This window comes from Nesoenas mayeri (genome assembly GCF_963082525.1).
Source record: "Nesoenas mayeri genome assembly, chromosome: 5".
NCBI lineage: Eukaryota > Metazoa > Chordata > Aves > Columbiformes > Columbidae > Nesoenas > Nesoenas mayeri.
Genome location: NC_137548.1, coordinates 37,151,601 through 37,166,194, shown reverse-complemented (window position 1 = coordinate 37,166,194; position 14,594 = coordinate 37,151,601). Strand labels below are relative to the sequence as shown.

At 43.6% G+C, this 14,594-nt stretch overlaps 1 protein-coding gene across 1 annotated transcript in view; it reads left to right on the top strand.

The window, feature by feature from the left end:
• The first annotated feature begins 4,083 nt into the window (after window positions 1–4,083).
• The window catches only part of DCAF5 (DDB1 and CUL4 associated factor 5), a 78,849-nt gene continuing 68,338 nt past the window's right edge, over window positions 4,084–14,594 (top strand). Inside the window, exon 1 of the mRNA XM_080344707.1 lies at window positions 4,084–4,313. Within this exon, the coding sequence (XP_080200833.1) occupies window positions 4,100–4,313 (214 nt within the window). The 5' untranslated portion in view covers window positions 4,084–4,099. The remainder of the gene's footprint in view (window positions 4,314–14,594) is intronic.

Here is a 14,594-nt window from a genome sequence, read left to right as displayed (position 1 = left end):
TCCCACGAGGATGAGTTATGTTAATATTCATCATCAACAACATATTTCTTTATTAATTGCCAACTCTTTCATTGCTCTTGTAGGTACAAAGAGCTAGAACATGGTTCTTTCTCATCTCTGAAAGGCCTCTTATTAACTTGGTGCATATCTATGGATAACATCACCAGTCTACTGCCACTCGAGCTTGTACGTCAACTGTCAGATCTGACTGAAAGCTCTTTGTAGATCCTAGCATCCAGGGTCCATCTAAATTTTAGAGGTCCTCTATATGGCATCTCTCAGACAGTCCTTTGATCTATCCATGCAAAGACGACCCTTGTTTAGGTCTCTTGCCTCCATATTGAGACTGCCCAAATACCTCTCCCTCCAGCATTAACCACCTTCTTGTAACACAACAGCCATGACAGGTATAAACACCATGATCTGACAACACATTAAAGCTGACTTCAGTCCTCCTATTAATGATCAAATATGCCACAGCCATCAAGTGGAAACCACTAATGCAATTTCACTCATTCTGCCAATTCAAATTTGTTCATAAAAAATGTTGAAGGGTTAATTTTGTACCAGCAGACCTTAAAACCAGATGAGGTATTGTCAGTCTTTCCAGAGGCAGCAGAAAAATTCTGTAGCGCAGGCAGAAGCTAATGTGAGAGTGGTGCGACAGCATGGCCACACCTGATCCAGGCAGGGAGAGTGGGCTCTGCACAGCACTGGAGTTAGCAACTCTGAAACCACAACCCAACACTGTTTATGTAGATCATTACTATGACCACATCACTTCTGTTTGAAGCATTCTGCTAGTTCCCTCTTCTGTACTGCATCAAACATTATTTACTCATCTTAGTTCCCAAGAGCCTTCACAGAAAGTCACCACCCTGTTCATTATCTTTCCAGTTGACTCCTCCCCTCTATTGCCCACTTGTTGAAATTCCAATAAAAACATTTTGTGCCTTATCTCGTGCTGGTTTTGAGACATGGTGGTGAGAATAAACAGCCATTAACAGAATAAAGTTGCTCAGGCAGTGCATATAGACCCTGACTTACGCTGCCCATGAGTCTGACCAGGCTCATTCCAGCTCAGTCTGTGCCATTCAGTCTCAGCCCAGCACCCTGCATGCCAACACGGCCAACAAAACAGTAGCTCAATGAAGTCCAATTGGTTGACTAAGTACTGTCCATACCTCACTTGCATTCCGAGCTGCAGAAGGCTCTCATTGAAGTAGAAAAAGATGTTTCTTTGATGGTACTTCAGCATGAATCAGGCCACTAGTGTTTGTGTTCTGAAGAGATTACAGCACTCTGGCATTATTAACACAGCAACACATTATTTTCAAATGAAAATGTTATTGGTATAGGTCATGCTAGTTTCCTTAGGTGTTATATAGTTCAAAATTAATTCAAACAAAGGAATCAGAAAGTGAAAAGAATGCTTACTAACACTTTTAAACCTATATGTTCATGTGAGAGAGTATTGAATTTAGCAGAAAAATCTGGCAGTCTCCTATTATTTTTCTTTCAAATTCTAACAACATATCTTCTTCCTGACTGCTTACAAATGTGATTTAAAAAGAAAACCAGTATAATCCTTCCTGAAAATCCTGTGTTTAGGAAATAATTTTATTTCCATTTGTCTATGTAAGGATATAGCTTTCCTAGAAACTGGATCCAGAACATGGAGAAAAAGCACTGGAGATTTTATTGTGTTGCATTTCAAATGGAAGGATCCTACACCTATTTATTTCAATATAGAAACCAAAGATATGCAACCTGAATAATACTTTAGAAAGAGGAGAAAATGAACCACATGTGCCAAAAGTGACATCTGCAGTGTTCAAGGCCAGGTTGGATGAGGCTTTGAGTAACCTCATCTAGTGGAAGATGTCCATGCCAATGGCAGGGGAGTTGGAACTAGAGGATCTTTAAGGTTCCTTCCAACCCAAACCATTCTGTGATTCCATAATGTATTTCTGGAAGGCTCTCAGATAATACAATGATGTAACCTGTATGAAAATTATAGAGGAGAGAATGGAATACAAACTGATGGAATCAGCTTAGAGTCTATAGGTAGAAAAATGTAATGCCACTGCCTATGTTGGGAATTCAGATGTAAGCAACAGTTTCTGATATAATTGTAATGGCACAGAATTTCATGGCATGCAAGCAAAAGAGCTATAAAATATTATTTATACCAGTGCAACTTACCTGTCTCTGAAGCTAACGTAATAAACACAAATTATGACTGACAGGGCCTTTGCATCCCTATCCTGAGGTTTGCTAGACATGCAACATAGCAATAGCCGGCCATTGACAGCCGTAAGTAGAACAAAACCTTCATATAGCTCAGATGCAGGAGAAATTAAGCACTCTTGGTTTTCATGTCAATATTAACACTGTTAATTATAATTCTAACAGAAAACAGTTAACAGACTGTGTCTGGATATTCGTCTCAAATTATTATTATTATACCTTTAATTAAGTTCTGATATATTTACCTGTTGACAACACATCTAGAAAAAAAATTATATGTAAGTTCAAATGTAAGACACATTCTTACTTTTTTTTTTTTTTTTTACATTTTCTTACATTCTTCTTATTCTAATTGAAGTGAAAAGTTTGTTATTTTGTTATATGTTAAAAGTAAGGCTATAGTGTTGTCAGCTAAAAAGCACAGGATTTCACATTCTTTCTATAATCTTAGCCAAGAAGAATCCTGAAGCAATTAACTGACTTTCTATAATAAAATAATTTCAGTTTCTACTGAAAAGCTGTCACTGGGACGTAGCAGCAGTCTAACACTACCCAGTAATGCTGCCACACCACGGTTTATGTCAGGAAGGACTTTTTTTGTTTGCTTGTTTTAAAGTTTGGAGTCTCCTAATTCCCAGCAGGTGCAGTTCCGCACAGAGAAGGCCAGGACTGTCAGGGTAATCCTCACCTTCTGAAAACTACATCTGGCACTGGTGCCAGTTCACCTGCACCCGTGGGGAAATACAGATCTAGAAGATTCAAGCTGCAGGTCTGGGACCACTCACCTTGTGCACTGGGGGTACTTGGTCAGGCTCTGCAAGGTGAGACTGGGGGCTACATACTGCAGCTCAGGGCTATTGCTCTTTGAACTACACTTCTGTGTCTTACACAGTATCGGGCTTTACATGCAGGGGACGGGGTCCCATGGAACATGAAAAATATTTTTCCCCACAAACACACAGGTTAGGATGTCACAAAACAGTGAAGTACAACACAGATCAGTTACACCTGCTTAGCCAGCTGGATTTTGATGTTTTGTTGGTATTGAAGGGTAAACAGAGAAAATCCAACAGTATTTCTGATGATCTTCTGGGGCTAAGTGCAGAGCAGTCTACTTACTCCATGTGGAGGAGGCAACCCTCCTATTTGCTGTGCTGCTCATGTAGGAGCAGGAGAGAGCAAACAATAAAACCTCAGAGAGCCCTGTAAACACTGCCTTAAAGAAAAAAAAAATTAACAATATTCTAAACATTTGGAAATCCCACAAAGACCGCTCATCAGTCCCCGCTGTGAACAGCGAGCACTATTTTTCCCTCATCCTCCCGCCGTTGAGCTGCCCGCAGGATCCCACAGCGGGCCGCCCGCGGCTCCAGAGAGGTCACATCCCTTTCCCTTCCCCTCGATCGGGGGCGACGCCCGCCCGCGGCAGCACCTGCCCGCCCACCGGCGGCTCCGGGCCGTTGGCGGCAGCGAGCCCCTCAGGCGGGCCGGGCGGTCCTGCAAGCGACGCACCGCGGCCGCGAGCAGCGGCGGGAAACGTCCTCCCGCAGGTCCTCGGAGTTGGAGACTCACCCGTCCCCGCCGCGCCGTTACAGGCGCGAGTTAAAAAGCGGCGGCGCGACGTTAGAGCCGGGCCGGCAGCGGCGGGGAGGCGCGGGCTGCAGCTGAGGATCAGCTGCTGAGGAGAGCGGGGAGGAGCCAGCGGGATCAGGAAGCGGCGGAGTGTCTAACACCTCTCTGCCATGGCTGGCTAAAGAAAAATCATCATAACCATAACAAGGGGGGAAGCGGGGGAGGGGAGGCGGCGGCGGCGGGGGAAGGAGCGGCGGGGAGCGGCGCAGGCGGCAGCATGAAGAGGAGAGGCGGCCGGGGGGACGGCATGCGGTCGGTGGTGGGGTTCCTGTCCCAGCGGGGCTTGGAGGGGGACCCCCTGCTCACCCAGGACTTCCAGCGGAGACGCCTGCGGGGCTGCAGGAACCTCTACAAGAAGGACCTCCTGGGCCACTTCGGCTGTGTCAATGCCATCGAATTCTCCAACAATGGAGGCCAGTGGCTGGTCTCAGGTAAAGCGAACGCTCCCCGTCCCTCGCCCCCTTCCCAAAAAGCATCTTCCTCCTCCTCAGCCGCCTCCCCCCCGGCCCGGGGGGAGGGGAGCTGCGGCGGCGCTCAGAGTCATTTCTCAAACCTACTGGTGCCCGGGAATAATGTTTCCCAAGTAGAGATCTAAAATGGTTGACAGGTTTTAAATTCTACTATTATGGGAAGGGGCGGGAGAACCCTCGACAAAAGTTTTTAGCAGAGTGTTTGCAGGGCCCCGGGGGTGGAAGCTGGGGGTGCCCCTTTATTTCTTGGGTCGCCTGTTTTGCCCTTTGAAAGGGGATTTTATTATTTCGGGGCGGGAGGGGCGACGACGGAGGGGAAACAAACCCGCGGCGTGCATTGTGGGCGCCGGGTGACATTTATCAGCGCCGTGCCCCGGCCCCCCAGGGGACGGGCGGGGGTCAGCGGCCGCTGCCGGGGCGAGCGGCGGGCCGGAGTTCGGAGGGGCGGGGGGACTGATGTCCCGCTCCTGTTGGTCGAGGAACTGGATGGGTTTCATTTAGGGACTGGTCACTTTGGGACCACCCCCTCCCATCTTCTTTTGGGGGAGCGAAGTAGGGTTTTGTTTCGTTCCTTCTTCTTCCCCTTGCAGGGCACATTTGGGGAGGGGGGGATTAGATGTTTTTTGGGTTCACGGCCCCCCTGTTGCTTGCCCGGGGCTGAGGGAACCATGCGGATGGGGGGACGCTGTCAGGTAGGAGGGAGGCGCGGGCTTGATATTGGCTGCGACACCGAGTACGGGGAAAGGCTCTGCACCCCCTTCTCCCCAGCGGGGAGGGGCTGCGGGGCTCGGCGGCCGGCTGCCCACCTCCCCACACCCCAGCAGCGCTTGGCGCAGGTGCCTCTCCCTCCTTCCCCGCCTCCGGGCTCGGAGGGGCGGCGGAGGAAGGAGGCAACTTCAGGCCGGGGCCTGACCGGGCGCTGCAGGCCGCGCTCTCCTCGGGCGGCTCTTAGCGACAGGCCGGGGAATCGAGGGCCTATCCCGCCCGCGGGGGCACGGCGCGGCGCCCCGAGGGCTCGGGCCTTGAGGGGCCGCGACGCTTCTCTCCCGCCGAGCCGGGGGACCTTGTGCCCCGCTGCACGGGGGCATGAGCCCTTCGGAGGGACGGGGAGGGGGCTGCCCTTGCCGCGCCGCCCCGGGGACAGCCTGGCCGCTGAGCGCGGTGTCCATTGCAGGCCACGGGCGAGGGGGGTCGTGTCCCGGCCGCCCGACGCCCTCGGGGGAAGCGGGCAGGGGAGAACGGCTCTCCTTTCCTTCCCCTGCCCGCCCGCGGGCTGGGGCTGCGCTGCAGCGGGGAGGGCCCGTTCCCTGTCATGTGGGGCAACGGCCCTCGGGGGTATTGTAGAGCTCCTTGGCATAAAAGCGGAGCAGCTTTGTTGAGAGGGGTCTGGGGGGTAACGGCCTGGTTAGCAGCCCAGAGTGGAGGAGGGGCGAGAGGGTCTCGGATTTGCCTGGCTGCCCTCTGGTGGGCTTTAAGTAGCGACAGGGGCTACTGAGGAAGGTGATAGGGGGCCACGGCTGAGCGGGCTGCCTGCTGCCTTGGTGTGCTGGCTGGCTGGCTGGCTGGACAGAGGTGGTCTCTGTCACACGAAAGTATCAGTAATAACTCCAGGCATAACACAGGGATTCAGTAGAAAGTTATTATGGCTGTTTGGTTACCTTTAAGCAAGGGCAGAATAAAAACACCCCGTAGACATAAAATAGAAGCTGATACACTGAGACCTATCTAAATTTATCATTCTTATTGGAAGAAACTTAGGAGCATAAGTCCAGCGATCTCTGAAATAAGTGTCCATGAAGGATCCTAGAGTTACTGTCTCTTATCTATTCATTCTGAATATATATGTATTTATGCACACACATGTATGTATATACATGTATATGTGTTGGGAGGAAATGCTGATTCATCTATTCTGAAGCTTCCAAATGTGCTAGAATCAGCATACTCATTTGTACTGGTCCTTCTCCAGTAAGGAGAACTATGTACTTCAAGTTATAAAATGCTACAGAGAGCTCAGGTGCATCTGTTGTTGCTTTTTTATTTTCCATAGTAAGTGATGGAAATACTCTCAGTATTTTCTGTTCTTTTTGCTCAAGAAAGCCACAGGACACACTTTAGGTCTTGTCATATCGTCGACGGCACTTACCTATGTTGCCATCCCTTCTTTAGGTAGAAGCATGAAAAGCTGAGGGTTGGAAGGGACTTTTTAAGAATTGATTTTGTCCAAACTGCCTAAGTCAAGGTAGATACAGTGAGAGAATGGAGGCAGATTTCCTGTCAAGTAGATGTCTAAAGAAACATAGATAAAAGGAACACTTTCAAACCATGTCCAGTTTTCATTTTCCTAACTTGTCAAAAAGCTACAGAATATTTAAAGGGGGTAAATTTGTGCTCTGTATGTAGGAGATAAATGGTACTAGATTTCTACTCGCCTAAATGTCATGAAATGACTAGGAAGCAAGTGTCATTTAAAAAAAAAAGAGGTGGTGGTGGCAAGAGAATGCCAAAGTTACATGTGTTAGCGGTGCATAAATTTGGGGTAATTAGGAGCAGGCTACCTTAAGTCTGACCTTGTATTGATGCCCTCAGAAAATGAAGAGCTCTAATTATGGTACCTGTTTTTAACAAAGTTTTGTGTTATCTGTGACCATAAGCTCTAGAATGCTTTATGTGACACAGTAATAGCAAGCAGATGCTTTGTTCTTCAGTCAAGAATAAGAAATTAAAAGGCAAAAGATTTATGGATACTCTGTTTAATTTCCTGCCATTATAAGCCCAGGCTTCATTCAAATTACAGTCAGAACACGCCTTTTTTAAGGTCATACTAATGTTGAAACTCTGAGAAATAGCAAAAGCAGGAAACAACAGCGAGAAGGAGAGCTCAGACGAAAGATAAAGGAAGGGTACAAGCTGCCTCTATTCTGAAGTTTTCTAGAAGAGTTGCTTCAGAAGACTTCCAAATGCAGATAAAGCCTTAGAATAGATGGCATGTGGGTCTCTCCTCTCTCAAAATAGTCAGTGTGCTGAGGTAAGGATGAGATGTTAGATGCTTCCATCTGCGCTTATAGCAGCTAAGAAAGTTAACGGCGACATTGGAGTGTGTGAAAAGGGAGAGTGCAAGCAGTCTTCTCAGTTGTTCAGTTTTAAGTAATATGTATATTCTTAACCAAGAGAACTCTGCTTCAGCTAATTGACTTGTTAACAACTTAAACATTGCTAAAGCTGTTTTAAGTACAGCTGAGACAGTGCATTTGTAGTGGCTATACTGATGCCAATCAAATGGTAACCTGCATCCAAATTAGTGCTGTTCACATCAGTATTGGCTGGAATGTTTTTCTGGGCTATGTGTCCCTTTTTTTTTGGTGGGTTTTGTTTTTGTTTTTGTTTTTTGGGGAGGGGGTGGGGTGGGAAATGTATTTTCCAGATGCAAGTCCGTAAGGCTAATGATTACTGTTTCAGTAAACATTTCAAACTACTTTATATTACAGTTCCAGATACTTTTCCTGTTAGGATTTTGGAGAGAACTTAAGTGTAGACAAGCCTCAGCAGGCCTTTTTAAAGCATTTTTGAAACATTTTGGTGTCTTAAATTCTTTAAACTTTGCATTGGAGATTACACATTTAATAGTAATTAATTTTGTTCCTAACCATGTTTTCAAGTAAAAAAAGTTGAGGTCAGCAAGTTGGATGGAGGGCCAGTCTGTAGGATTTTGCTGTACTTGTGTAGAACTCAACAGTGTCGCTTTAGCAAGGTGCAGAGAAAGACACTAATGTTTTGGGGCAGGAGAACTAGAAGAACAGACAGACATAAGGACAAGAATTCAAGGAAATTGAGAGAAATGCAAGGAGGAGGTAGATACGTAAGAGAAGATGCAATGTGACAAGTAGAAAAGACCTATCTGTAGAACAACACAAGGAAAGAGGAAGGCTTAACATGTAAGAAATGTGTAAGTGGGTTGAAATTTGTTAAAACTAGTTGCTGGGTGGAGTTGAAAGATTTCATTGGACAAAATAATGTCTTTGCAACACTTTTTATCCTAGGTGGTGGTAATTTTCTGTTAACACTTGGAGAAACACATGACTGACTGTTTATGGAAATTAACTAGGCAATGATATGCAACTAACTTCTTCCCTCAGATATGCCAACCATCTCCTTCTGCAATTTAACTTCTTAAAACTCATCTTTATTTAGTCTATGTAATAGGCTTTCTTTCTCCCATCCTCAAGTTTAGTGGATATGTTTTCCTGTTTGTTTATCTGACTGTCATTTTCATGCCTGCTATCTCTTACAAACAGGAGTATCATTATCAGAACCTCCCACTTTTTTTCCCTACTTCAAACTGCACTTTCAAGATAACTTCTGGGAAGTACTGCGATCTCAGGCTTACTTAATCCATACATATGTTCTTTTTTTCTCAGCTTCATTTTCCTTTACCAGATAATGCAAAAATTAGTAGCTCTTCTATGATTGTAAATTTGTAGTGATGCAAGAAAGTACTGGAAAGTCATCCGTCATTTGATTGCCATGTAAATCTGAAGGAGTATGAGCCTAATACAGGAGAATGAGGTGACTTTAGGAGAGGCAGTGGAATATCACATCTGAAGAAAGGGGATTGTGTATCAAGTATGTTTTAAAGAGGGACAGTCTCGATCTTAGTCTCCTTGTATGAAGCAGAATTCTGTGTGAGGAGGTATCTTAGGTCCAGTTACTACATTATGTTTTCATTAATGGCTGAGAAATTATGGAATTTAAACATGACACCAGGAAAGACAGCGATAATTTGAGAGGCCAGGAGTTGAATTTAAAGTTAATTAAGAGACATTACCTGAAAAAAAAATGTCATGTGCTTTGATATGGACAAGTGCAAACTACAGCATGTGAATAAAAATGGTCAAATCTACAAATACATTATGAAGACTAGACCATAGTAATGTAGAAGAGGATCCAAATGTGATAGTAGATCACATCATAAGTATAATCACACTTGATAAAGCATGTGAAGTAATCCTGCTTTATTTGGTGCTGTTGGGGCATTGGATGGAGATCTGTGCTCAATTTTGGGCTCTGTAATTCAAGAAAGTGATGGCCAAACTAGAGGAAGTTCAGAAGAGGGTATGAAGAATTATCAGCTGAGTAGAGGTGCAAGTCTTAAGATTCATGGAAGTGTTTTTAATTATTATATGAAGTTGTGAACTCTTCTCTGTACACTGGGTATAGAATAAAGAAATGGTCTTAAATTATAGGAAGAAATATTTTAAGATGTTATTTGATCTTACACTTCCCTTTCATCCTGTAGTTCATTAGCTTTTCTTGTCCATTGGTTATCATATGGCACTTCTATAGCTTAAAGTAATAAACTGGTATGATGGAAGCATGTGAACGGGGGAAGGAATAGGGAGGGAGAGGTTGTTTGTCTGACAGTTGATTTTCTGACAGGTCAGCTTCTTTAACTTAGTCACCCTCTGGCTGCATCACCACTGAATTCAATGGGAGGGAAAATAGCAGGAGCACATGGCAAGGGGGAGTGGGATTATGTGTCAAACTGCACCCTTGGGCTAGATATTAGGATAATCTGCCTAATGGCAGGGATTACGAAGCACAGAAATATGCTGCCTAAAAGAGGGTATGAAATCTACCTCTGTGGTGTTTTCTTTTGAGAACAAACTAGACACACATCTATGGGGAGTAATTCTGGCACAGTCTGCCCTTTTGCCCATGGCTGGGGTTAACTAAGTTATCAAATTCTTGAAATACTGTCTGATCTCACATTCTGTGATTTATGAAACTTCTTGAGTAGATACAAGCAATAAGATTAATATTTTATGTTATGATTTAGAAGTGTTGCCCTGGTATATGGAAGACAAAGACGAGTAGTGCTCGTGAGCTTTGTCCACAATCAGCACGGTTAATGCACTTTAAAACTGCAGTTTTTAAGTCCTGGCTGCTATGACGTTGAAGTCCTTCTGTTAGTACACAAGAGTTCAAGTGTGTTTCATGAGCTATGCGGATACTGTTGAGACTAGATTTGCTTTTGGCAAGGCTGTGTTCTGGCCCCCTTTGAACCATTTTAGGACTAATAAGAGCAGCCCTGGACTACAGATAGACTACTGTTACTGTGAGGTATACTCTTCGTAGAAACTTAATTGTGCAGAAATGCCATGGTTACCTATTTAGAAGATAACTAGATTAGGAAATGTTTTTTGGAAGAGCTAGTCCAAAAGCAGGGCAAAACTAGAATGCTTTGGTTTAGGAACTGTGGAGGCAGTGAACTCTTTGTGCTGAAATATATGCCATGCTGAGTCAGTTGGGACATGTTCAGTTGCCTAGAATAGGCATATTCAACCTATAGTGTTTGTCTACACTACTTGGGAAAAAAAAAAAAGCCAAAACAAATAACTTTTTTGCAGGAGCCCTTTCTGCTCTGCCCACCCCCACTCTACATCATGGGCTAAGCAGCATGCACAAACCATTCTGAAGCAGGCAAACTGTGAAGAAGAGAAGGCACTTTTAATTCTTCTGGGAGGTCAACTTTGGTTCTGCATGAGCTAGAAGATTGTCAAGGGTGAACACAAAATGTTTGTCGACTTAAGAATCTATTTCAGGATAACTATCTCAGGAGTTGAAATGCAAGCTTCTCTTGTGTATCTTCTGAGTAGAATTCCTTAATCCTGCCTGAATCTCTCATCAACATTAGTCAGAAGGCCCAAAGCATTAACGAAGTATTCCAGTAAATTAGGGCAGGAAAGAAACGTGTGTCTTATGTATTTTCTGTTCATGTGTGCTTGTTAACAAAAAAAAATAAATAAAATTTAAAAAAGGAATACTGCTCTCCTCTACATCAAGAGTAACATGGGAAGGCAATAAAATTCCAGCATCTCTGACCACAGATACTTCTTTGGTCTGACCTCTTTTCCCCTCTCGCTTTGATTTTGAATGTAGAAGGAGGTTGGACCCATAATGAGCCCCAAAGTACTTGACTAATTGTTGTGGTTTAACCCCAGCCAGCAACTAAGCACCACACAGCTTGCTCACTCACCCCCCTGGTGGGGTGGGGGACAGAATCAGAAAAATAAAAGTGAGGAAATTCATGGGCTGAGATAAAGGAAGTTTAATAGGTCAAGCAAAAGCCATGCGCACAAGTGAAGCAAATCAAGGAATTAATTCCCTGCTTCCCATTGGCAGGTGGCTATTCAGCCACCTCCAGGAAAGCTGAGCTCCACCACACCTAATGGTTACTTGGGAAGACAAACATCTTCACTCCAAGCATCCCCTCCTTCCTTCTTCTTCCCCTAATTTTATGTACTGGGCATGATGTCATATGGTATGGAGTATTCCCTTGACCAGTCTGGATCAGCTGTCCTGGTTGTGCTCCCTCATGGCTTCTTGTGCACCTGCAGCCTTATTGCCTTGACTTGGTATAAACATTGCTTGGCAACAACCAAACTATCAGGGTATTATCAACATTCTTCTCATATTAAATCCAAAACACAGCACTATACCAGGTCCTAGGGAGAAAATTAAGTCTGTCCCAGCCAAACCAGGACACTATCTAAATCTTTAAAAACGCGGTTCCTTTCTGAAAAGAAACTGCAGAGTGGCACTGTACAATTCTTGGCTGGGTCACACAAACTTTTGCTGTTCAAATGTCAGTCATGCAGTCCTAAACAGAATCAACAAAATAAGATGAAACTGAAGCTATTTTCACTTTGTAGATGTTAAACTTATTATTTCTGACACACTATCTGAAAAGTTACAGATTAAAGACTTTATATGGGGCTTTAATTTCTAGAAAATCCACATGTGGAGCCCTCGTGGCTAAAGTATTTTCAAATGAGGCCATATATCCAGGTTTCCCAGATGTGTGCTGCTGTTGATATATGTTCTGTATCATGTCAAGAACATACCCTTGCCATACACAGTTGTCTTTTGGGGAGCATTGTGGAGTTATCACAAGTTTGTGCAGTGAGTCCAGTGCTTTTTGAGAAGTGTTGAGTGGCTTCTGCTTCACATGATGTAGAACTGGTATGTGTGCACAATAGATCCACTGTAATTTGAAAGCATCTTAATTAATCTGTATTCACTTATCAACTGTACAGAAAAAACACTACAGGTCTGGAGTTTCCTATAATTCTCAGACTTGTAACTTATGTTGCATAATGTGTATGCAATTTGTGTCTGATGAATCATTGTTCCTTTCTACAGAGTCTAAAAGCTCTGTATGTTCACATTTTCTTGCTCTCTCCCTGTATACCTGTCCATACACGTGTGCCTCCCTCCTTTCTTCCCTCTAAGAATCACGTTTTGGTGGTGGAGGTAGCATTGCTGGTCTGTACCTCTGCTGGTGTCAGTCATATAACACTTACCTTTTCTAGTATATATTTGCTTTTGACTTAACACTTCTAATTTTCTTGTGTGAGGATATAGAGACTGGTAAAGTGTCTTTCGGCCACAAATCCTGCTCTGTGACTGGACACATTGGTAAGGCTTTTTCTTTCTGGTGGAACTGGCCTTCAGTCAGAAGTATGTCTGGAATAGCTGAATTGGAGTTAGAAGGGAACACACTTCCAAACCAGTTAACATTAACGTTTTATAAAACATTTCTGTCTCAGTGGGATATGAGAGAAATGAAAATGAGGCATGAAACGGGTGTAGAAGTTCTCGAAGTCAAGTATGTGCAAGACAATACATAGATGGAGAAAGGACAGAATTGTATGAGTGTGGAGAGCATCCTCAACTGTGGAACATGTGCCAGCACAAAGGCAAACATAGTTCTCAGATTGCTGTAGTGTTGGATACTCAATAGTGAGGCCCTTTGTACTAAAGTCTTATGGAGATCTCAGTGTCTGGGAAGAGAGGGACCTCTGGATTCAGTAGGAAGAATTGTTTCTAAGCTGAAGACAGAAGAAACAGGCATTAAGGTATAGAAACTTATAAAAAAAGAAGGTAGTGGCAACTTCTAACACTGTCACAGACTTTTCTGCACAGGTTGCAGTTTATCCCGCTCCTACCATACTGTATGTGTGCTGGAAACCACAGTCATGTTTGTTGTCTTGGGATGTCTTCATTATTTTTGTTTGTATCTGGACTAGGTGGGTAGTGGAAATGAATATGATTTTGGTGTTAAAAGTGAGACACCTAGATGCTAGTGCTATCAGATCGGACGATGTGTAGACTTAACTGCAGTGGTTTTAGAAATTGGTTTGCTGTGGTAACAATTAGCAATAGCATGTTACTATGTTTTGCCCTGAAATGTCTTTACAGTTTTGAAAGACAATAGATGTGGTCTGATAGGAGCAATGTTGGTGTTCACCAGACTTAAGTGTTAATTAAATTGTTTGTTAGGTAGTGATAACATTAAGACCTGGCTGTTGGCAGCTTTGGAAAGTAACCACTTTAAGTGTCACAATAGCTTCTTGATTTTAGAGTAACGTGGTCATACGCTTCAGCCGTCATATTTCTACGTCTCCTTATTACTAGCTCATCAGCAATCACTAGCGTGCAAATACATCTCAATACAACTTTCTCCCCTATTTCCAGACAAAAAGGAATCTAAGCTCCTATCAGTTTAGTTGACCATACATTACTGCGGGTTTTTCTGGACTCATCACATTTGACTCTTATTCCCAGAAGTTAACAAATGCATCACAAATCTTTTTATCATGTATTCTTGTTTGCTCTGTAAAGTATAAAATCAGGAGGAGGAATGCAAAATTAGTTTCATGAAGCACGGTTAAGCATAACATGCAGCTGTACTGTCTGTCAAAATGATTGTCATAAAATCTGTTAGGAGACCTAAAGGCTGAGAGACTGTTAAGGATGTTCGACATAACTTAATTCTATGGGAAAACTTTTAATAGCATCATATGATGTGAAAATTTTTAAGAAATCTGATTAACAGTAGTCATACATTCTATTTATACATTTACTTCTTCTTGAAGTAAACCACAGACCAATTAATTTCAGTTTCCTTTTGTCTCTGTTTCATGCCTTTTTTCTTCTGGATAGCAGCTCAGAAGGTGCTGAGTTTATACTTGTGATTGTGCAAAGAAGCAGTAAAATGTTTTAACTGAAATTATCATGTTTCTAGTGGTACTTCTGACTTGTGATGCCATTCTCTTTTGTTTGTTATTAAAGACAGATCCCAAAAGTATTTTGAGTCTGACTTAAAGAAGCTTTATTCTGATTTTTATAGGCATCCAAAATTGGTGTTGAGAGTGCTGTCCAACACAGTAGTATCTTGAA